The sequence below is a fragment of the Lepidochelys olivacea genome (assembly GCF_965140295.1).
Source record: "Lepidochelys olivacea isolate rLepOli2 genome assembly, chromosome: 2".
Taxonomy (NCBI): Eukaryota; Metazoa; Chordata; order Testudines; family Cheloniidae; genus Lepidochelys; species Lepidochelys olivacea.
This window is the reverse complement of record NC_140412.1, coordinates 228,676,398-228,700,587: the sequence shown is the minus strand read 5'-3', so window position 1 is coordinate 228,700,587 and position 24,190 is coordinate 228,676,398. Positions and strand designations below refer to the sequence as shown.

Genomic DNA, 24,190 nt, shown 5'->3' with positions numbered 1-24,190 from the left:
ATGACAACCCCCTGCCCAGGGGCTTGCCTGGCTCTCTCTGCTCCAAGCGGTGCCTCTCCTGCCAGGAGTCAGTTCCTGTAATGGCCAGACACTCGCTGTGCCTGGGAGACCCTCACAGAAGTGCTTTACCTGCCACACTGAAAACTGCAGGCTCACAGGAGCTGGGAGCAGAAGTAAAAATTCCTCCCTATAAACACTTCAGTCTGCAGGGGACTCCGGTGGGTGTTGACCCCAGATCATCCCCGGAGCCTTCACTTCAAAAGGGGTCGAGTGGTGAAGAGGGGGAGAGAGACAGAGAGGGGGGAAAAAGCCACCAGCAGACTCCCCCTGGAAAGGCTCTTCCAAGCAACTGGCCAGCCAGAGGGGTGTTCCCCAGTTTGGCCATCTCGGTATCGACCCCCGAGTAGCTGGCCAGCCAGTGGGACTCCCCAGAGCGGCCACCTTGGTAGGACAAAAAGAAAAAGAGTACTTGTGGCACCTTAGAGACTAACCAATTTATTTGAGCATAAGCTTTCGTGAGCTACAGCTCACTTCATACATCCGATGAAGTGAGCTGTAGCTCACGAAAGCTTATGCTCAAATAAATTGGTTAGTCTCTAAGGTGCCACAAGTCCTCCTTTTTCTTTTTGCAAATACAGACTAACACGGCTGTTACTCTGAAACTTGGTAGGACAATACCAGCAGAGGAACCTCCTGCTGTGAGCTCAGCTGCCAGTTAGGCACCGGGGCTTCCTGCTGTGAGCTCAGCTGCAGCACTGTTCCACAGGGAAGCTCTGGAAGCTGAAACCTGAGAAGGGGCTTCCTGCTGTGAGCTCTGCCCTGCTCTGAGCTCTGCTCTTTTCATGGACAAGGGGCTTCTGTAAGCTCTGTGCTGCTCTGAGCTCTACTCTGGGCAACTAGTGCACCGAGAGGGGACAGTTACTGTTCCATCTCTAAAAGAGCGACACAGAGAAGTCCTGCTGTCAGCTCTGCTTCGGCACCCACACACCAGAGGCTTCCACCTTCCTGCTCTGAGGCAATGGTACCATCCCCTAAGGAGAGGGGACAGTTACCATACCATCTCTAAAAAAGCGGCATAGAGAAACCCTTTGGTGCCAGATGCAACAAAACTCCTATCTAGGAAGTGTTCTGCACCTTCCCAACCATTGATACTGACTACAGACACTCCTCTGGGGTTCTGGATGAGCCCATGGTAACACAGGTGCTTTGATACTCTGGAGGCCTGTGGCCTCAGTACCCAGGGAGAGTTAATTACCATACCGACTTTAAAAAGTGGCACCAACAAACTTTTTGTACTGGGCAAAACTTTCATTTAGGGAGTGCTCTGCCCAACTATCGGTACTGACAATGTACCACGGACCCTTCTCTGAGGTACCAAATGAACCCATGATACCACATGAGCTCTGACACCCTGGAGACTTGATGATTGGGGAAGAACCACAATCCCCATTACTTGGTACCAGGACCCCGGTATCTGAGCACATCCCGGCACCCAGAATCGCTCTTAGCACTGGGCTGTATACTGCCAATACCCCAGTCAGCGGCACCCTTACCCACTGACGAATATGACGCTGGCCAGGAGGAGATCATTCCCTCCCACCACACTACAAGGGTCATCCCCAATTCCATCACGCCAACTGCCTGTGCCTGGCTTCCTGCCTCTCCCTCCCAAGGCCATATTGTAACTCTTTGTGTATATACACACATGGCTCCACCGTCTCCGGTGTCTCTCAGGGAGAGTCCACCAGATGGTTTGCTACAGCCTGGCACCTGAGCCAGGGCAGGAAAGCACCTGAGCCAGGACAGGAGAAAGCTTTTTCAGAACAGGAAAGAAGGGGGAAGGAAAAAAAAAACCTGAAGAGGAAGCTACCTCTTCAGCACACTTCTCATCTCTCCTAGATGAGACTGTGCTGCCCACACCTCATCACTAGGTGAAGATTTAAGAACTTTCTGAATCTTACCAAGAGGGTGGCAGACGAGCTGCAGATTCCTTTACAGGAGGTGGCAGATACACATCACAAGTTGGTGGAAATTCTGCATACTACCTTCTCACCTAGAACTATCCTCCCAATTAATGAGCTGATTCTAGATCCTACCAAAACCATCTGGCAGAGCCAGCCTCCATCACACCAACCAGCAACAATGTAAACAAAAAGAACCCTACATCTCTACCCAAAGAGGCAGACTTTGTTTTCAACATCCGCAACCCAACTCCATCATAGTGGATGTGGTTAATGCATAAAGCAAGCAACATAATGCCAAGTCAACTCCATATGATCAGGCTTCTCAAGATGGCGTATTCATCAACAACATTACTGTTTAGAGTCATAAATTACCAAACTGTCATGGCCAAAACAATTGTGTTAATCTTGGGAAACCCAGGATGTTTCTGAAACATTACTGGAAACACAAAAAGAACAGATTCAGATCATTCTTAGAGAAGGTCAGTTAATAGCCAGACCGGTCCTAGAGACACCACTGGATGTAGCTGTTACAGCTGCCCGCCCAGTCTCCATGACAGTGGTACTGAGGTGGGTTGTGGTTTTTTTGTTTGTTTGTTCGCTACACCTCTCTAGATTGCCCAAAGAGCTACAGACTTCCAATTTGAAGGGCCAAACTCTTTGCGGAGAAAACAGATTTTTCTCTCCACATCCTGAAGGATTCTCGGACTGCACTACGCTCCTTAAGAATCTACACTGTGGAACAGAAGAGAAGATATACCTTTCAACCACACCACAGATCACAATCTTCTCAATACTCACCATCTCTGTGCTGTTATGAGCCACAGTGTAAGAGGCCCACGTCTCAAATGTGAGAACAGTCTGCACCCCAGTCCATGACCTCTCAAACTGCCTCTTATAAGCACTTTGATGAGCTGGTCGGGGGCCTGAACAATGAAATCTTACAGCATCAGCTGCCATCTATACAGCTGTCACGCCACTTAGAAGTCACCTTACCTTACTTCTCAGCAGTTAGGACCAGCTCTAGAGGAAAGACTGATTTCTAGCCCTGAACCTACAGGGTGCCTACTTCCATATCTCAATACAGCCATCGTACAGGAGATTTCCTACTGCTTCCCTTTGGGGCAGGATCATTATAGGTACAGACTGCTTCACACCGGGTATTCTCCAAGATTCACTTCATTGTAGTGGCACACAAACCCTGGTACAGTGACTGGACTTTATCAGCACCAATCTGATGTAGTACAAGTGAGAGTGCTCCTCTCACTACCCACATTCATCACCCTGGGACACACATATCCCTAATATGCTGGGGAGCTCACCTACACAACAACAAAGTTCAGGACAAATGGCCTTCCACAGAAATGACCTTCCATATCACTCTTTTGGGGCTAAGGGCTGTCAGGAGTGCCTGTGCACAAACTCTGCCTTTCATCAAAAACAACACACAAAGGTTATGATGGACTTAATGTGGCCTGTATGTTTTGTATAAACTGCCAAGGAGCTGCCGGATCTCCTTCCCTCTGCAAGGCAGCATTCAGACTTTGGAACTGATGCACCTATCATAATGTGCTCATCTCAGCTATCTGTCTACAAGGGATACAGAACAGGATAACCAACAGTCTCAGTTGGAATTTTCTCATGACAGTGAGTGTATGCTGAATTCAGAGGTGCTTCAGGATATAGCCACCCTTTGGGGAACCCAGCCTATGGATCTCTTCGCTACTTATCAGAACAAGAAAGGTCCTTGTTAGTGCTCCAGGGCCGGCTTGGGGAAACATTCACTGGCAGTTGCCCTCATCTTCCCAGCGGACAGGGCCCACTTGTATGTCTTTTCCCAGTTTCCTACCCTATCCAAGATTCTATTGAAAATTCAACAAAACAAAGCGAGTGTTACTGTGATTGCCCCTCTTGACTATGACAATTCTGGCTCCCTTACCTGACGCAGATGGCAATATGCCCTCCTGTTCCTCTGACGTCAGCCCATTCCTCCCCCGCTCTTTCAAAACAATGGCTGACCCTTCACCCCAACCCATGGGTCCTCCGCCTCCAGGCTTGGATCTTTCTTTGTTACAAGGCTTAGAAGCAGAATGCTCTGACAAGCTGATACACATGTTGCAACACAACCACAAGTTGATCATTCCACATACCTATCTACAAAATGGAAACGACTCCAAGTTTGTACCATTCCAAAGGGACAAACCAGACCTCATCTTTCCTCCCTTTGATTTTGCACTACATTTTAAACTCTCAGTTCCCTTAAGGTACATCTCATGGTGAAAATGGCTTCCCACTTGGAGTTTGCTCAACCACTAATGCGTAGATTCTTTAAGGGCATTGGGGCTCTCTTCCCCCATGTGACACCACCCGCTCCAGCCTGGGACTTTAATCTGTTCTGGGATTGGACTAGACCTCCCTCTGAGTCTAGGGCAACTTGTTCTCTCTTACACCTATCCATGACGACAGCATTTCTAATTGCTAAGCACATAGGAGAAATAGCGGCCCTGATGGCACACCCATCATTCATAGCCTTTATCTTTAAAAAAACAAAAACAAAACAAACACCTCTAAGGTCATATCCCAAGTTTCTCCCTACTTTTTCTGCACTTTCCATATGCATCAACAGATCCATCTCCCTGTTTTTTCCCAAAACCACATTGTGACAACTGGGAGACAGTTGTGCATATGCTAGATATTAGAAGGACATGAGCATCCTACTTGGACAGGACTAAGGACTTCCGGAAATCCCCTAAACTCTTCCTTTCATCCACAGAAAAATTCAAAAGCTGTGAAATCTCCTTAAAGACTATCCAAAAAGAGTCTCTAGTTGCATTAACCACTTAGCAAGGGCGCAACTTGCTCCCGTCCATACGCACTCCATGAGATCGGTTCCTACCTCAATTACATTCCATAGGGATACCTCTCTCTCCCCAATCTATAGAGCAATGTTTGGGGCCTCTGTCCATACTTTTGCAGAACATGCGATCACTGAAGATTTGGCCGCTGACACCATCTTTGATTCCACGGTACTCTCTGTAGTAAAAGACTCTGCACCGCAGTCCCAGCCTCCAGTGGTGGGTACTGCTCCGGAGTCACCTAAAGTGGAGCACCCATAGGGACACTACTTGATGATGATGATGATGAAGAAGAAGTTACTCACCTTGTGCAGTAACAATGGTTCTTCGAGATGTGTGTCCCTATCGGTGTTCCACAACCCGCCCTCCTCCCCTCTACTTCGGAGTTCTCTTTTGGGCTCTGTGGTAGAGAAGGAAGTGAGTGGGGTTTGCCTGTGCAGTGCTATATAGCCTCGAGGCAGACCACGAGGGAGGGAGAGCACATAGGCGGGCTCAGTGGGACACTGCTACCAAAAATTTCTGATTAGAGGTGCAGGGGCACACAGACACCTAAAGTGGAGCACCCATAGGGATACACATCTCGAAGAACCATCGTTACTGCACAAGATGAGTAACTTCCTTTTCTAAGTCAGCCATTAAAATGTTGGCATATTGTGGGACCATGCAGGTATCCAGAGCAGTGCCATTAACTGGAAGGTGTAAGTTGTCCCCAAGTCTGAAATGATTGTGGGTGAGGACAAAGTCACAAAACACAGCCACCAGATGTGCCATGGCCTCATCAGGGCTACTGTTCCTGATAGCTTGTAGTCCATTCTCATGTGGATTATTGGTGTAAAGAGCTTCTACATCCTGAAAACACCATCTTGGCCACCATGGAAGATCTCCAATGCATTGTAGTTTCCTCAAGAAGTCAGTGGTGTCTTGAAGATAGCTAGGAGTGCCGGTAGCGTACGGTCTGAGGACAGAGTCCAAATAGCCAGATAATCCTGCTGTAAGAGTGCCAATGTCTGGGCTTCCAGGATTTCCAGGTTTATGGATCTTGGGTAGCAGACAGAATACCCTTGGTCAGGGCTCTAGGGGTGTGTCTGTGTAGATTTGTTCCCGTGCTGTAGCAGGGAGTTTCTTGAGCAGATGCTGTAGTTTTTTTGGTACCCCTCAGTGGGATTGGAGGATAGTGGCCTGTAGAATGTGGTGTTGGAGAGTTGTCTGACAGCATCCTGTTCATAATCTGACCTGTTCTTGATGTCTACAGCACCTCCTTTGTCAGCCCTTTTGATTATAATGTCAGAGTTGTTTCTGAGGCTGTGGATGTCATTGTGTTCTGTGCAGCTGAGGTTATGGGCCAAGTGATGTTGTTTGTTCACGATTTCAGCCTGTGCATGTCTGTGGAAGCACTCTGTGTAGAAGTCCAGTCTGTCATTTTGACCATCACTCCTACCCAGAGTGTTAAATCAAGCAGGACCATGTGCCGATAGTGCCGGTGTGGCCTCACCAGCATTGGTTTTCCTCTTTGCTGAGCCTCTCAGCCGAGGTTCCTTTGACGCTTTCATCGGACCCAGACCTGATATCTCAGGACTGTGGTCACCTCTTCAGTCCCAACCAGGAGGCTCTTCAGTTAACAGCCTGGATGTTCCATGGTTAACGCCTCAGGAGGAGAGCTGTTTAAAGGAGGTACAAGATGTCCTCTTGAATAGTAGTAAACCTTCTATTGGGTATGCTTACCAGGCTAAATGGCAGAGATTCTCCATCTGGTCCCATTAAAAACGCTCTGTTAAAATACATTCTAGACTGTTAAATGGTGCTCCACTCACTGCTAGTTGGTTGCCTCCTCCCGGCTATTCTGGGTATTAGTTCATCAGGACAATGCCCTTTCCTGTAGTTGCACGCTATCACTCCTTTGCTCTCTCTGGTCTGCTGCCCCTCTCTCACTCCAGGAACTGCAGCGTTCTCTTCATGACTCAGCCCTCCAGCCAGGTCACTCAGTGCCCCCCCTCCCCCACCTCTGGGGTATAGTTCTTCAAAGGCACAGTGACCCAGGCAGTCTTCCAGTTCATTGTCCCACCAGTGCTCCTTCCCAGGGGGTAGGTGAACCCGGTCTCACCCTCTATTCCAGGTTCCAGCCCACGGACCCTCAAACCAGTAGTTCTGGGCTTTGCTCTCTCAGTCCTCACTGCTCCTGCCCTGGACTGCTTCCTACTCTTCTGATATACTCAGAGTATATCAGCTCCAACTTCCTGTTCCCAGGGTGTGACTGCAGCTTTTCTCAGCAGTCGCCCCTGTGTGTTGCCAGCTTCCTTGTTTTATAGGCGCTATCGCTTTGTGCCCAGCTGAACCTGCCTGCAATCAATCCCCTACTCCCTGGCTCTCCTTCCAGGGGCAGCCTATGGACTTAATAGGCCTATCTGGCCACCTTAAGCCCTTTCAGTCCACCCCATCACATGGACTATTTGTTATACCTGAAACAGCTAGGGCTTGCCATTAGTTCCATCAGGGTCCAACTAGCAGCTATTTCAGCTTTCTACCCTTAATGCATCTTCCCTTTCAATCCCTGGCTACCTGTTCATTTCTCCATCTCTCAGTGAAAGTAGCCATCTCAGTGGCAATCACCTCAGCTAAGGTGCCACAAGTACTCCTTTTCTTTTTGCGAATACAGTCTAACACGGCTGTTACTCTGAAACCTGTCAGCCAGGAGAGTGGATGAATTAGAAGCTCTAGTGTCTGACCCTCTGTATTCAGTCCTCTACAAGGATGAGGTAAACTTACCCTCTCATCTAAAATTTCTCACCAAAGTGGTCTCTCACTTCCACATCAATCAGACATTATATTTATTAACTTCTTTCCCTAAGTCTTATGCTCATAAGGATAAGAAGAGACGCCACACATTAGATTTTAGGAGAGAGTTAGCATTTTACTTGGAGAGAACTAAACCATTTAGATCCTCCCAATTGTCTGTGGCAGTTGCAGACAGTATGAAGGGCCTTCTGGTCTCTTCTTAGTTTTTAATTTTGTCATGGATCTCCTTTTGTATACATTTGTGCTATGACATGGCCAATGTAACTCCACCAAGTAGGGTAATGGCTCATTCAGCTACATCACGTGCAGCGTCTGCAGCCTTTCTAGCCTGTGTGCCTATATTCTGGTTATTTGCAGAGCTGTAACTTGGTCTGCAGTGCATGCAAGATGGCATAATGAGAGGCAAATATAATAATATAGTGATGATGCCAGATTTGGGCTGCTTGTCTTTCCATTGTTATTCTGGTAGACTCTAATCCCACCTCGAGATTGAACTGCCTGTGAGTTACTTGAAGTAGAATGACATGTGAAATCACCTGTTCTATAATTATTTTTCTGCAAGATGTGTTGTATGTTGATTCCGTAACCCACCCTTCTTTCCCTCTCTTATCAGATAGACTCTGATAAAAAAAAGAACTGAGGGGGGTTGGAGATGGCTCTGCCCTTATACTATCACGCAGCAGCACAAGGCAGCAGAGAGGGCATGCACTGCCCCAACGGGTACCACTGAGGAAAAAATCTCCGACACCAGTGCACTTGGCATGCATGCACCTGAAGTGGAATGGACATGTGCAACACATCTTGCAAAACAACAGTTACAGAACATGTTAGTAAACATTTTCCCCCTGTGTAATACAAATAGTGGAGATTTAGCGCTGTTGACTTGCATAGCTGCTTTTGGGCTGGCATAAAAAGCACTAATCCGTTTAAGAAGTAGGGGCCAATATCCATATTGGACTAGATATTAAATATGTAGTTCCTCTCTAGACTAACGAAAAGCTTTCTATACACCAAGTGATAAAATAAATGTGTGTTTTTTTTATTTGGCACTACGAGTTATTCCAAGGATATATGGATATTATATCCATTATATTACCATTTGTCTATCTTTAATTAATGCAGTTTGGTCTGGGTTTATATGAACGGAGAACATGGGCTGCAGTTGGTTAGCTAGTATTTTTGCTAAAATCTTTATAACGATTCAGCAATGAAATGGACCTAATAAGAGTTGCATATATAATTTTAAAAAATAACTAACAAGATGACTTGCCACATTATCAAATCTACCAGCAATTAATTTAGTTTGGAAATAACTTGACCTGATTGTTTTAATTAGGCAACAGTTATGATTACCCCTAACAGATTGTTTGAAATTATTTCCTATCTTTTGAATTAGGATCAACTATCATAAAAATTTCTTCTTTATTGTAGAAAGCATGCCCAGGTTTTACTACTGTTTCAGTCAATAGTCTGCTAAAGCGTGTGTGTGTGTGCGCGCGTGTGTGTATATACACACATAAGTCCTTACTCTTTTAATACAATTTTTAAACTCTTGATATGGATGTGTGAAACCAGTGATAGTTGGTGTCTGCTATAATTGCTGTCTTTGGCCTGGATCAGAGGTGGGCAAACTGCAGCCCGAGGGACCGTCCTGCCATATCTGGCCTGTGGGACTGTCCTTGAGCTCCTCGCCGGGGAGGCTAGCCCCCAGCCCCTCCCCTGCTGTCCCCCCTGCCAGGCAGTCTCCGCTCGCTGTGCCGTCAAAGCCGCATGATGTAGTGTAGGAATGTGCTACTTACGGAGCACCAGGACTGGCAGCCGTAAGTAGCACGTTCCGATGAGGAGCAATTTAATACAGTTACACCTGTGTAGGGAAGGCTGTGCCTCCCGAAACAGCCTGGCCTCCACCCCTTATCCACCCCTTCCTACTCCCTGACTGCCCCCCTCAGAATTCCCGACCCATCCAACCCTCCATGCTCCTTGTCCCCTGTCTGCCCCCTCCCCGGACCCTCGCCCCTAACCACCGCCCTGGGACTCCACCCCCTATCCAACCCCCACCCGCTCCCTCTCCCCTGACTGCCCGGACCCCTATCCACACCCCCGCCCCCAACAGGCCCCACGGGACTCCCACGCCTATGCAACTGCCCCCTGTTCCCAGGACCTGCCTGCCCCTTATCCAGCGCTCCCACTCCCCACCCCCTTACCATGCTGCTCAGAGCACCAGGACTGGCAGTCGTAAGTAGTACACCGTAAGTAGCACATTCATGCAGGGAGCAATTTAATACACTACACCTGTCTCGCCATAGTTTCGGAACCCCAATGTGGCCCTCAGGCCAAAAAGTTTGCTCACCCCTGGCCTAGATGATCACAATGGTCCCTTCTGGCATTAGAATCTATGAATTGTGTGACGAGCCTTTGTATATAATCTAAAGTAGCTGGTGTCTCATTTATGAATATTTGGTTTGGAGCATGCCACCTGTTTACTGGCATTTGATTTGGGTATATTTGACTGGTACCAGTGAAAAAATTTAAATTAGAAAACATTGTAGACTGCACTGCCAACTATTTAAGAACACAAAGTTTAGCTTTTAAAATTATGTACAGACAAACACCATTTTATAATATAATTCTGTGTAAAATTACTGATTAATAAACAGATTTCAGTGATTGTAAAAATGCAGTTTACAAGGAGTTCCAAAGTAAAGGTATGTTGCAAAACTTATTTACAGAAATAGGTATGGAAAGTTGCCAGAGCTTTGACATCTGTTTTCATTAAATTAAAAATATTTTGTACAACTCTGAGTGAAAGTTAGCCACTCCTATATTCTTGAAGGAAAGATTGCTACTTCAGAATTCTTATTTGAATACCCTTTTAAAATGTGAGAAATATGTTTTGTAGTTTTATTTTCTTATTCCTGTAGTCAAGTATACATTAAATACCAAATTTATATTTTTAGTAGCAAATTGCGTAGTGGCTTTCCCCCTCCAGCTGTAGTGGTCTGATTGTTTTCCATAGGTTTAAGAATGCTTTTTAGTATGTGATCTAAATATTTGATATTGTTTCTTCTTCCTTTCAGGGCAGAGCGTGGATCAGAGTTGCACTTATGGAAAAACATTTGTCAGAATATATTTCTGCAGCTCTAAGAGACTTCAAAACAACCAGGTCTTAAAGTCCTTATATTTGCTTAATGCTAAATTTCAAAATGTTGCTTTGGCAAAAGACCTGGGTTCGGGAATGAACTTGGTACTTGATCTATATAAGAATAGAAGTAAATAGCAGAAATGGTGTGTTTAGTTTGTGTGAGGGGTATCCGTTGCTGCCCTTGCAGACTGATCTAGAGGCCTATATTTGTATGTTAGCATTGGCATAGTTGGAAACTCGTATATTCCTCTCTGATAAGTTTGGCTTTTTTTTTTTTTTTTTAAATGGAGCTTTTGGAGAGGATCAGTGAGATAGGAAACTAAACTTTGGAAGAGGGGTTGGTGCTTGTTGCCTACATAAAGGTAGAAGATTAAACATTGGTCTGAGGTCGTCTTCTCAAGATAGAGGAAGTGCCATTAGATTAAAAAGACTTCAGAAACACAGTGGAAGAAGTATTAAATTTGTCCCAGTTTTATTATGGAAAATTTCCCCACGCATAACTTAGGGGGGGAAAAGGAAGAGACTTCCGGTGAAGTACTTTAGAAAGGACAGAGGAAAAGGTTAGAATTAATGCACACGAGTGCTGGTTACAGCTGTGAAGTACTGCTGTAAAATGTAATAACTTTGGTTATATTTGATAATATACCAACTATATAGTTTTATTGCCTTAATAAAAGAGAAGGCAATAGTGGCTAGGAAATCTAATATGAGCTTGTAGTATGATAGATATGGTATCAAAATATGTTGCTGCTGTTTTGGGTTGCTCTTGCAGGGGCTTCATGTCATAGAGCAGAGGGGTCTCTGTATATAGAGCTGAGACTGCCCCTATAATAATGCGAGTATCAGGCCTCACGATATCAGAGAGACTTAAATAGACTGGAGAATATTCAAAGAACAGCAACAAAATTTAAGGGAAAATAATTTCACTTGCCATATATTGTTGTTCTTAGACTTTTTGTCCATGGATCTCAAAGTGCTTTACAAATCTTAAATTGCACCAGCGTGAGGTAGATATTATTCCCATTTTACAGATGAATGAACTGAGCCTTCTAGTCACATGCTCTTTGCTTGAAATTATGAGCACTTATCCAGGAATACTTACACCTTGAAGTGTGTGAGAAATTCTGAAAGCACTTAAGCATGTCTTTTTTAATAAAACTCTTTGTTTTATTAATCTTTTCTTCTGAAGAATTTTGTTACAAAAAAAGTCCTCTTAAGCGGTCACTTCTTGTTCATGTCCAGTAATTTAACTTGGTAGGTAATAGATAACAATTATTATGATTAGCTGGCTGTTTCACTAATTCAGCTTTTAGAAAACAAACCTTTTTCACCATTCATTTGGAATGCGAGGAAGTTCCCAATAACCTTGAAATGTATACAGAGTCTGTGTTTCAGTAGACCTTTTAAAATTAAATTAATGGTTGTTATACATTCAACTTATGAAATTACTTTTAGTAGTATTGAACTTTTGGCACTGGAAGTTTAGATTTCCAGTGACTTGGCACTAAAGCAAAACATTTGGTGTTCCTGATCCACAAGCAGCAGAGGACTAAACCAGTGATTTCCTGTGTGTTGCTATAGAGTTAACTGAATTGTCATATAAATTTGTGTATAATTATATCAATATCAGTTGAATTATCCAGAATTATTAGTGAGAGATTTATTTCCTTAAATTTTTTTTAATAGAGATGACCAAAATTTTCAAACATGAGTGCCTAAAGTTAGGCACCTAAATAAATGGCCTGACTTTAAGGGTGCTGAACATCTGCTGGTGCTATTAACTTCAGTTGGAGATGGATGTGGTTAGCCCCTTTTGAATGGCTTTAGGCCATTTATTTAAGTGCTAAAATGTGGATTTTGGAGTCTTACCTTAGGCCCCAGTCTTTCAATGATCTTTCACGCTCGATGTGAGAGTCTTTCCCTCAGGCAGGGAAAGGCTTCAGCAGTGGGGAGGCAGTGGGACGCTACGCTGCTAAAAATAGGAGTGCAGACTGCTAATATAGTCAACTGCTGAAAGTTAAATCTGGATAGTGGGTCTTAAATTTGACTTTAAGTACAATTAAGAAATATAGATGAAAAAGGCTTTCTACAGTGGCATCAATTGTCATTCTTTCAGTAGGCATGACACACATTCTCAGTCACAAGTAAAACTCCAATTGTGTGTCCCTCTCTCTTTTTGGGGGGCAGGGGATTGTTTTTTGGCTTATCCTTTTCTACAGTTATTTCTCAAGGGCATTAGACTCATAATACATTAATTAACATATATCTAGTTATTTTGTTTGGCACTGTCTGGATTTTATACATTTTAAAATAGTTTTATTATTATGGAGCACTTCCCTGCTCCCCCCCCCCCCCCGCCTTGAGTTTATTTCTTTATAGTGATCTCTTCCTTTGCTTTACCAGAAGTGAAATATGAATGCCATCTGGGCATCCAGTGGCTGTTTTCATATATTTGGATTTAAAAAATTTTATAAACTTTAATAACTTGAATAGTCAATGTGATAGCTGAATTATTATTTAGAACGGAGATTGGTGCTCATTTCTGGGGGCGGGTTTGTTTGATTTGTGGGTGGCTGGGTGGGTGGGTGGGGTGAAAACCATTTTGTTTCTTGCAGGAGATTTTATGAAGATGGAGCAATTGTCCTGGGAGAGGAAGCAAATATGCTTGCTGGCATGCTGTTGGGACTCAATGCTATTGACTTCAGGTATTCAGTCTGTCTGTCAGGATATATACTAAACTATATATCCTAACTTTTTTTTTTTAAATCATTTGTAGATTCTGGAACCTTAAACCAGTTTTCAGTGTAGTGAAAGATGTCTCTTTTATATACTGTGCCTAGCACAATGGGGCCCTAGTTTGATTGGAGCCTGCATATGCTGCTATAATACAAATAAGTAATATCCTTCATGAAAGAGAATATCAACTGTGTGCTCCAACATGGATTTTGGCTTGTGTATGCATGGTTCTTCATTTCTTTCCTCTTCTGTCTCAGTATATTAAGGTAACCAAAACACACACTTTTGTGTGTCCTAGTCTAAACTTCAACTTATGATCATGGCTTCAGTTGCTGATATTTTGATGCATTAAGAGAGACCACTTTTGTATCACATCCATTATTCTTCAGTTCTTTTCCTTCTGTACTGACTAAAAATGTTGTTCACATAACAGAAAGTGTTCCTTCATTAACATCAGTATGTTTTTAATTTTTGACATCTGTCAAATTTGTCAGTTGCATGAGTACTTTGGTAATTGCAGCTCAAATTTCAGAGAAAACACTGATTTAAGTGACTAAAAGGATTCTTTTTAATGTTATACTATTTTAAGTTTGTCCGTTCTAGCATACTGTAGTTGATCTTAAAACAAATATTTGCTTTAAATGTTCAGAAATGTGTCAAAGTGCTTCAGCTACTGTACACTATAGCAGGATCTGCAGTGAGGAGTGTAGTTAAGGTGGTGGCACCAACAGTTCCATTCTAGCTTCCTGTTTATCTTCGAGTGTCCTCTGCATATTCCCATTCTTGGGTTGTGCCAGTTGGTGCAGCCTAGACAGTAGAACCTGTTCTAAGCACTACCTGTTAGAGTGCTCACACACCCTCTAAAATGTTATGAAGGCAAGGCTATAATGTGGCATCTGTTCCCCAGTTCCTTTCAACCGCAGCATTAGACAAAAGTGAACCTCTCCATAGCTCTTGGATCTGGAGCTTTTCTCATCTATAGTACCATTAGGTAGGCAGGTATTTTAGAGTTAATGTTAGATACTTAATCTCAGACGCTCTGTTTCCTTCCCCAGACCTAAAGCAGAGTTCTGTGGCTCAAAAGGTTGTACCTTCCACCAACAGAAGTTGGTTCAATAAAAGTTGTTACCTCATCTATCTTGTATTTCTCATACTTAATACTGTTAGTAGAGTTAGAATTTTTAATCTCTCTGTTTTAACTATAATAGTGGAGCCAAAAATTAGAGGAGCAGTCTTCAAAAGATGCGCTGTGTGTCCAGAAGTATTTCTAGCATCATATGTTAATGTGAGGCACCTTACATGTCTTGGTGAAAGGCACACTCCACCCAGAAGCTCCATCTGCTGTACATTTACTCCAAGAATGCGTCCAGATCAGACAGAATGGACCATGGGAACTCTTACTACTACTTCGAATAGTGTCATTATGGGTATTCCACTTTAAATGCGTTCGGACCCCCTGCACCTCAGATTGGAGATTTTAGGTAGCAGTGTCTGTCCATGGTATGCCTGGCTTTCCCGGGTTTAACTGTTGCCTCTCCTGCCATGAAGTAATCCTGGTCCATAACAGAAATTTCTGCTGCTTTTGCTGTCTTGGGGAGTCACATGTGCCTCAGAAGTGTACTTTCTGCTTAAATTAAAATCAAGAGCGAGAAAGAACCATGAGCTAAAACTCCAGCTGCTAATGATGGAAAGTTCAGTCCGACCAGCCTTCACCACCACCACGTATAGTGGTCCCCAATGAGGCCCATTCCATTGATTGCCTCTGCTCAGTATTCCCCTGCAGCTTTGAAGAGGAAATCTTTGGATTGCCTCAAAAACCGTAAAAAAAAGTGGGCTTCAAGTCCACTGGATAGAGAATCTATCACAGAGATGATCCCTGACAAGGTCTACCTCCTTGGCACTCACCAGTGTCTGACTCTGTGCCTACAAGGCTGCAGGCTCCTCAGGTACCGGTACCTCCAGCAAGCCTAGGGACTCTGAGAGTTCAGGCTCCAGAAGATTGGTACCATTGCATGAATGGAGTGATAGAGAGAAAACAAGCTCCTCTAAATCAGTACTGTCACAGGCCTCTACAGCCCCAGTATTGAGTTCTTCGGCTCTGCAGAAGACCGGCTCAACAACTACGTGTCATTCAATCTCATCAGTTCAAGGCGCTCCATTCCACTATCAGAGAGTGAGCTAGCCTGAAGCCTCTGCAGAACCAGCTTACCACTGAGAGACATGACATATCCAATTGATATGGACATCCTTGGTTGCGCCACCCATCCCTTTTGCACTACCTCAGTGGCCTTACTGGGACTCCTGGGTAGCCTATAGACACCAATTCTTGAGGGCCCATAGTGTTTCTCATAGGGATAGGAGAAGACAATCTTCTCTGTCTAGACCTCATGATCTGCAAGAGGAGAGCTTTGAGGAACAGGGAGTGAGACTAGAGATTACTTCTGCAACCAATATCTCTTCATCTTCTCCTAATAAAGCCGTTATGCCTCCTTTAAAAATTCCGCTGGAAGAGGTTAAAGAGTCACAACACAAGCTGCTCGATATCCTGTACATGCCCACATTGCACTTCCCATTAATGAGGCCTTGCTGGACCCAGCAAAAATTATATGGTAGACACCAGCCACAAAACCTCCCACATGCAAGAGAGCAGACAAAAAATACTATGTTCTCTCTGAAGACTTGGACTTTTTATTTTCACACTCGTCACTGAACTCCCTTGTTGACGCTGTACATGAATGTGGCAGACAGCACCAAGCTAAATCGACATCCTGTCACAAGGACTTGAAACATCTTGTGTTATCTGGACTAAAATCATATTTGTCGGTGACCCTACAATTTACGATCGCCAATTACCAAGCTCTTATGGCAAAGTACAGTCATGTCAATTATTTTCAGCCTGAACGCTTCCATTGAACGTCTTCCAGCTGATCAGAGGGAACAGTTTCAGGCAATCATTGCTGAAGGTCAACTTCTCGCAAGGACATCTTTGCAGGCCTCTCTAGGCACCGCTGACATAGCAGTGGTCATGCAAAGGGCTTCTTGTCTTCACCTTTCTGGCTTTCTAAGGGAAGTCCAATCTACTGTGGAAGACCTTGCATTTGAGGGATCAAAGATATTTGCAGAGAAAATGGTTGAATCCCTTCACACTAAAAGATTCTAGAGCCACTTTGCACTCACTGGTAATTTACATGCCTGCACACACAAAAGTTGTAGTAAATCCAAGACAGCACAGAGACCCTAACCTACTCAATTTCCTCCTCCCCAAGGCATTATGAACCCTAGTGAAAAAGACAAAGTTGACAAAAGAGGAGACCAGCTGCTCCACAAACATTACAGCCTTCTATGTCTAACCACCAATTTTGATGTTGATTGAGGCCCTGCTTTACTACCTCCATTTTTATTTGCTGCAGCAACCCAAACATCTCTCCTGCTTCAGCAACCACCTTGCTCTTTTTTTGTCAAAACTTGGGAACATATAACTATGGACAGGTGGGTGTTGAAATCATCTCCATAGGATATTCAATCTATTTTACCTCCTTTCCCCCTGTCTACCTCCCCGCTCCGTCCCTCTTCTTTCTCATGAGCTCCTTTTATGTCAGGAAACCAACTTTCTCCTGAAGCTAGTGCTATAAAACCTGTTCCCACTGAACACAAAGGGAAGGGATTCTACTCCAAGTATTTCCTGATATTGAAAAAGACTGGCAGTTGGAGACCCATTCTAGATCTAAGATCATTCAGAACATTTGTAAAGGTATAACACTTCAAAAAGGTTACTTTCTCAGCAATAATTCCATCTTTGGACCAACCGGACTGGTTTTCTGCTTTTCCACCTTCAAGATGCTTACTTTCATATTGCAATCCACCCATCTCACAGAAGGTTTCTACAATTCACTCTTGGATAAAATCACTTTCAGTACAAAGTACTCCCATTCAGACTATCATCCACACCCAAAGTGTTCTCAAAAGTCCTTTCTGTGGTAGCGGAGCACCTTTGCAAACAAGGAATTATGATATTCCATTTTTAAACGATTGCCTGCCAAAGCATGCTCCTTCAGTGGCTCTGAGGGCCACACAAAAGACCATGGAATTATTCCTCTAGCTGGGACTCCAATTAAATGTCCAAAAGTCCACATTCATTCCAGTACAACCTCTCGAATTCACAGGAGCCTATCTAGATGCAGTGGCAACCAAAGCTTTCCTTCCCTCTCAAAGTCTTGACAATCCAGGCCAGTCCTCAGACTTCAGCCAGAAACTGTCTCCAGCTACTGGGACACTTGGCAGCGAAACTCTACATGTGCTGCCTTAAAGGGTGGCTCAGAACTGTATATGTGCCAAGCAAGCACAGCTTAAACAAGCCTCTCTTGATGCCCTTGACAGTCGTCAAATCCCTTGACTGCTGGAAAGGCCCTCACAATGTCACTCAACCACCCCAACCATTAATATTGACAATAGATGTATCCCTATTGCGATAGGGAGCCCATCGGGCAAATGGTCAAGGCAAGTGATCCCCACTTGAATTCACGCTACATATCCGCTTGCTAGAACTCAGAGCAGTCAAGAATGCCTGTACACATTTCCTACCACTGATCAGAGGCAAGCACATAAAGTTCATGATAGTCAACTGTGATGGGTGGATCACAGAAACCTCTTTGGGGCTACCAACTGATGTGCCAAGACTACTTCGGCCCCTGCTTTCCCTGCCCTCCCAGCTTGGCACTTCAGCCTGGTTTGAGCCAGACCCACTAGCCTGCTGCAAACCCAGACCCAAGTCTGACCATGTCCCCTAACAGCTGTAGGCTTAAACTCAAAGCAGCTTAAATGTTCCTGTCTTTAACACTAAGATGCTGAACTCCCAATGGGGTCCAAACCCTAAATAAATCCGTTTTACCTTGTATAAAGCTTATACAGGGTAAACTCATAAATTGTTCCTCCTCCGTAACACTGATAGAGATGCACAGCTGTTTGCCCCTCTTCCCCCGGTATTAATACATACTCTGGGTTAATTAATAAGTAAAAAGTGATTTTATTAAATGCAGAAAGTAGGATTTAAGTGGTTCCATATAGTAACAGACAGAACAAAGTGAATTACCAAACAAAATAAAATAGAACACGCAAGTCTATGTCTAAGAAAACTGAATACAGATAAAAACCTCACCCTTAGAGGAATTCCTCTAAGCTTCCTTTTACAGACTAGTTTCCTTCTAGTCTGGGTCCAGCAAATACTCACACCCCCTGTAGTTACTGTCCTTTGTTCCAGTTTCTTTCAGGTATCCTTGGAGGTGGAGAGGCTCTCTTTAGCCAACTGAAGACAAAATGGAGGAGTCTCCCATTGGCTTAAATAGACTCTCTTTTAGGTGGAGACCCCCTCCTGTCTCCTGTGCAAAGTCCAGCTCCCAGATGGAGTTTTGGAGTCACCTGTGCAAGTCACATGTCCATGCGTGACTCCATTTTTACAGGCAGCAGCCATTGCTCACCTGCTACCTTGAATGTCCTCATGTAGACTTCTTATGTGAACCTTCCAAGATCCATTGTGCATTAAGTGCTTCTTGATTGGGCACTTAACTTGCAAATTCCTTTGTAAAGAAGCTGACCAAATGCCTTACTAAAGTTATTTAAAATCTAACAAGTATACAGCCAATATTCATAACTTTGAATACAACGACACATGCATACTAATAGGATGAATATATTCAATGGATCATAACCTTTACATAGATATGTTACATGACATATGTAGCATAACATATTCCAGTTATGCTTATGAACATATATATGACCTATTTCCATCAAAGCCTTATAGTGGGCACCATCACAACATCACAGAATCATAGAATATCAGGGTTGGAAGGGACCCCAGAAGGTCATCTAGTCCAACCCCCTGCTCGAAGCAGGACCAATTCCCAGTTAAATCATCTCATGTATATTTTACACGAACTGCCAGGGAGGATTAAGATCACCTTCCCTTTGTGCCAAAGCACTGAAACTCTGGAATTGGTGCTGTGATGGGGTGTACTCTGGCCCTCAGAGGATAAATTAGGCCTAAATAACTGCCTAGATTGCACCTGGAAGAGGAGCCAGAGAGCAGGGATTGATTAATTAGACACTAGGCTCCGCTGGGAAGGGGCAGGCAGAGCCTATGTACACCAGGAAGCTGACAACAGAAGGTGACTGCAGGAAAGCAGGCTGCTATCAGCCCTGGGAGGAGGGAGGTGTGTTGGGACTATAGAAAGTAGTCCACAGTTGCTTCCTGGAAAGAGGGAGTTTGGAGGCTGGAAAACCCAAAGAGGGAGGAAGCCAGGAAGGTAGGAGAAGGCTCGGGAATAGCAGAAAGGAATAACAGTACAGGCTTTGGCTGCTAACCAGAGGGCCCCTGAGGTGGAACCTGGAGTAGAGGGTGGGCTCAAGGTCCTTTACCAGCCACTTGGGATGTGGCAAATACCAGGCAGAGGACAGTGGATTGCCTTGGATTATTTGATCTGGGAAAAACTTTGTTACATACCCTGGAAGGGGGAGCCATGTAGTGACCTGGCCGGAGGCCTGAGTCATGAAGAGGAGGCTGTAGTTCCTGGAGTGAGAGCAGTCTGTAGGATGAGAGGACACTGGGACAGACCTGGCCAGAGCTAATCCCCAGGATAGCCAGCAGGAGGTGCCACTAGCAGTGCATGGATCCTGTGACAGGTGCATTTGCCACCACACCAGCAGCTTACCTCCCAGGCATACAAAACACACTGTCAGCAGGCATTTCTCCCAGCATCACAAATGGGAAATAAACCCCTCCATTTTCCAAAGCATACATCAGGGGTGGGCAAACTATGGCCCACGGGCCTAAGCTGGCCCATGAGCTGCACCACGTGGCTCGGCCCTGCTCCAGCTGGAGTGCTGGGTCGGGGGCTGCACCATGCGGCTCGGCCCCACTCCGGCCAGGGCACTAGGTCGGGGCCGCACCATGCAGCTCAGCTCCACTCCGGTGCTCCAGCCAGGGCGCTGGGTCAGGGGCTGCACCATGTGGTTCCCAGAAGCCATGCCATGGCCCCGCTCCAGCACCTATGTGCTCCAATGGGCGCTGCAGGGGCAGCACCTGCGGATGGGGCAGTGTACAGAGCTGCCTGGCTGTGCCTCTCTGCATAGGAACCAGAGAAGGGACATCCGCTGCTTCCGGGAGCCGCTTGAGGTAAGCGGAGCCTGCATCCCCTGAGCCTCTCCCCATGCCCCAACCCCCTGCCCCAGCCCTGATCCCCCTCCCGCTCTCCAAACCCCTCGATCCCAGCTTGGAGCACCCTCCTGCACCCCAAACCTCTCATCCCCAGCTTCACCCCAGAGCCCGCACCCCCTCCCACACCGCAACTCCCAATTGTGTGAGCATTCATGGCCTGCCATACAATTTCTGTTCCCTGATGTGGCCCTGATGTTGCAAAAAAAGATTTGCCCACCCCTGGCATATATCTATGTTGGGGAGTCCCAAAGATACTACTTCGCCACAGCTAGAAAAAGGAAGTGCTCCCAGTTCTGCTCCAGCGCCAGTGTGCGTCATCACTCTCTTGACAATGGCTTTCTTTTACAATGGAGCACGTGTTTGTTGTATGCCTTTCCACCAATTCCTCTAATAGCCAAAGTCCTGATAAAATAAAGAGCCAGAGTTATACTTATAGCTCCCATATGGCCAAGACAAATATGGTTTCCATGCCTTACCAACTGACGATTTGACAACCAATCACTCTCCAGCCTGTTCTTCATCTCCTCTCTCAGGGTGCTGTTGAGGTCCATCACCCCAATCTACAGGATCTGTGGCTCAAGGCATGACTCCTTGATGGTTTGAAAGCTTGGAAATGACCTGCTCTGAGGATGTAAAGGTGGTGCTGATACATAGCAGGAAACAAACTATTCATCGCACATATATTCAAAAGTGGAAGAGAGTCCAACTCTGCTCTGACTTGAGACAATTATTCCTATATCCTCTCTGCTACTGCTCGTGCTAGATTCCATCCTAGAACCAAAAATGTCAGGATTATCTCTAACCTCATAAAGATGCTTCTTGCAGCCATCACCACCTTTTACCAGTTATCAGTTATAGACAGTTATTCTGTTTTCACTCATCCTACAACAAGAAGGTTTCTCAAGGGTAACCTCTTCCCACAAGTCAGATGTCCTACACTGGCATGGGACCTCAACCTTGTCTTCAGTTGCCTTCGAATCCATGGCCACCTGCACTCTTCTACACCTCCCTGTGAAAACTGCATTCCTAGTAGCCTTTAGGTCTGCTCAGAGCCTTTATGTCTGCTCTTATGGTGAACCCCCCCATTTACAGTCTTTTTCAAAGACAAGGTTACACTATGACCACACCCCAAGTTCCATATAAACCATCTTATCCACCTCCCAGTTTTCTTTCCACTCCTACACACACTCGAGGTCAGGAGAGCACTAGCCTTCTATTTAGATTGGGAGATTTCCTGAAGGGCTTAGTCCTAACTATTTCTCTCCATTGCAGACAGTTCAAAGGATCCTCAATCTCTAAACAAAGACTCTCTAGATGGATATCAGACTGCATTACCTATTGCTTTCACAAAAAGAAAAGGAGTACTTGTGGCACCTTAGAGACTAACCAATTTATTTGAGCATAAGCTTTCGTGAGCTACAGCTCACTTCATCGGATGCATACTGTGGAAAGTTTAGAAGATCTTATTATATACACACAAAGCATGAAAAAAACCCTCCTCCCACCCCACTCTCCTGCTGGTAATAGCTTATCTAAAGTGATCACTCTCCTTACATTGTGTATGATAATCAAGGTGGACCATTTCCAGCACAAATCCAGAGTTTAACAAGAACGTCTGGGGGGGATAGGCTACCTTGCATAATGACTAAGCCACTCCCAGTCTCTATTACCAGTCTGCTATTAGTTAATTGGTTAGTCTCTAAGGTGCCACAAGTACTCCTTTTCTTTTTGCGAATACAGACTAACACGGCTGTTACTCTGAAACCTATTGCTTTCATGCTCTCAATCTTCAACCTCCTAGAGTATGAACTCACTCCATGATGACAGGTTTCAGAGAAGTAGTTCTGTTAGTCTGTATTGGTAAAAACGATGAGGAGTCCTTGTGGCACCTTAGAGACTAACAAATTTATTTGGGCATAAGCTTTCGTGAGCTATAACCCACTCCACGAAAGCTTATGCCCAAATAAATTTGTTAGTCTCTAAAGTGCCACAAGGACTCCTCATGGAGTGAAAACAACGAGATCTCTCTCCACTTCCATAGCCTTCCTCAGAAACATTACGGTCACAGAAATATGCAAAGCAGCAAATTGGACATCTGCTCATACATTTGCTAAACATTATCCACTCATCCACAACTCAGCATCCAATGCCATATTTGGCTGTCTTATCCTCAGTTCTAGACTCGACCTCTCCCTTAGGGGTATTGTTGTAGAGTCACCTAAAGTGGAGCACCCATAAGAACACTGCTCGACGAAGAAAAAATTACTTACCTTATGCAGTAACTGTGGTTCTTTGAGGTGAGTGTCCCTATGGGTGCTCCACTATCCGTCTTCCTACCCTCTGCTTCGGAGTTCTTACCATTGAGCTCTGCGGTAGAGAAGGAACTGAGGACAGTTGGCCTGCGCAGAGCTATCTAGTCCTGATATAGGGCATGAGACTAGGAGAGTACATGTGCTGACCAAATAGATACTGCTACCTATAATCTCCGATCTGAGGTGCAGGGGGCGTGAACACACCCAAAGTTGAGCACCCATAGGGGGACACATCTCAAAGAAACACAGTTTAGTACACGAGGTGAGTAACCTTTTCTTGTGGAAGCAATAACAGCAAAGTCTGTCGTATCTGGCGCATTCAAGAGCATGTGCTATGAGTGAAGAGACCTGTGTCATCTCAGAGTTTGGCACCTACTAAGACTAAGGTGCTTATGAAGAAATCGGTACCAGAGGTAACTCCAAGACTAGCAGTGCTAATGGCACTCAGGACATTGGATCTGATTAAACTAAAAACTCTTAAGCTTCTGTCAGTACTGGCTTCATACGCTCCAAAGTCAAGGCCATGTGAAAGGCCACCAGATGCATTGGTTGCAGCTCTGAGGAAGATGGATAGGAAAAGAGCATCCAGTGTTGGCAGGGCTGGATCCCAGATGAGTGATTCATTGGGTCCGTCAGACCTGGATCCATCCACGTCCGTTCCCAGACTGTTTTGTGAATTGGTGGATAGGATTGGTGGTACCTCTCAAACTACCTTCTGTGACAATTAAAGAATTCTCCCATCCAGTTTTTGACATTTTGGGAGCCCCTTTACAGTCCAGAATTTCTTTACCCATATTAGATGGGCTGTTGTCATGGCCAAATCTGTTTGGTCTACTCCAGCTTCTTGTTAGCCCATTTTTTAAAAAGCTGCTAAATTTTATACCACCTGTCCTATGAGGAGGAGTTCTTATTTTCACTACATGCAGCCCAGCCCTAACTTGTTAGTAGTAGCAGTGGCTATCGACAGATAGCACATTCCATGTTGTTTGTCAAGGAGGGTAAACATTGGATACTTTAGGACAAAAGGTTTTTTCTTCATCTTTTCTGAGTATTGTGTCCTGTTATCAGTTTCACCTACAAGAAAAGATGGCCACCTTTATTCAAGTGCTATCAGAAGATCAGCATAAACTGGTGAATGATATTTTAACTGGTGGACAGAACATAATGAAACATGCTCT

General features: G+C 44.8%; 1 protein-coding gene across 4 annotated transcripts in view; it reads left to right on the top strand.

Moving 5' to 3' along the window:
• RUNDC3B (RUN domain containing 3B) overlaps positions 1 to 24,190 on the top strand; it is a 147,139-nt gene that overhangs the window by 50,717 nt on the left and 72,232 nt on the right. For all 4 annotated transcript variants that reach the window (XM_084621962.1, XM_084621960.1, XM_084621961.1 and 1 more), the window contains exons 4-5: positions 10,687 to 10,772; positions 13,367 to 13,456. In XM_084621962.1, coding sequence (XP_084478088.1) covers positions 10,687 to 10,772; positions 13,367 to 13,456 — 176 coding nt within the window. The remainder of the gene's footprint in view (positions 1 to 10,686; positions 10,773 to 13,366; positions 13,457 to 24,190) is intronic.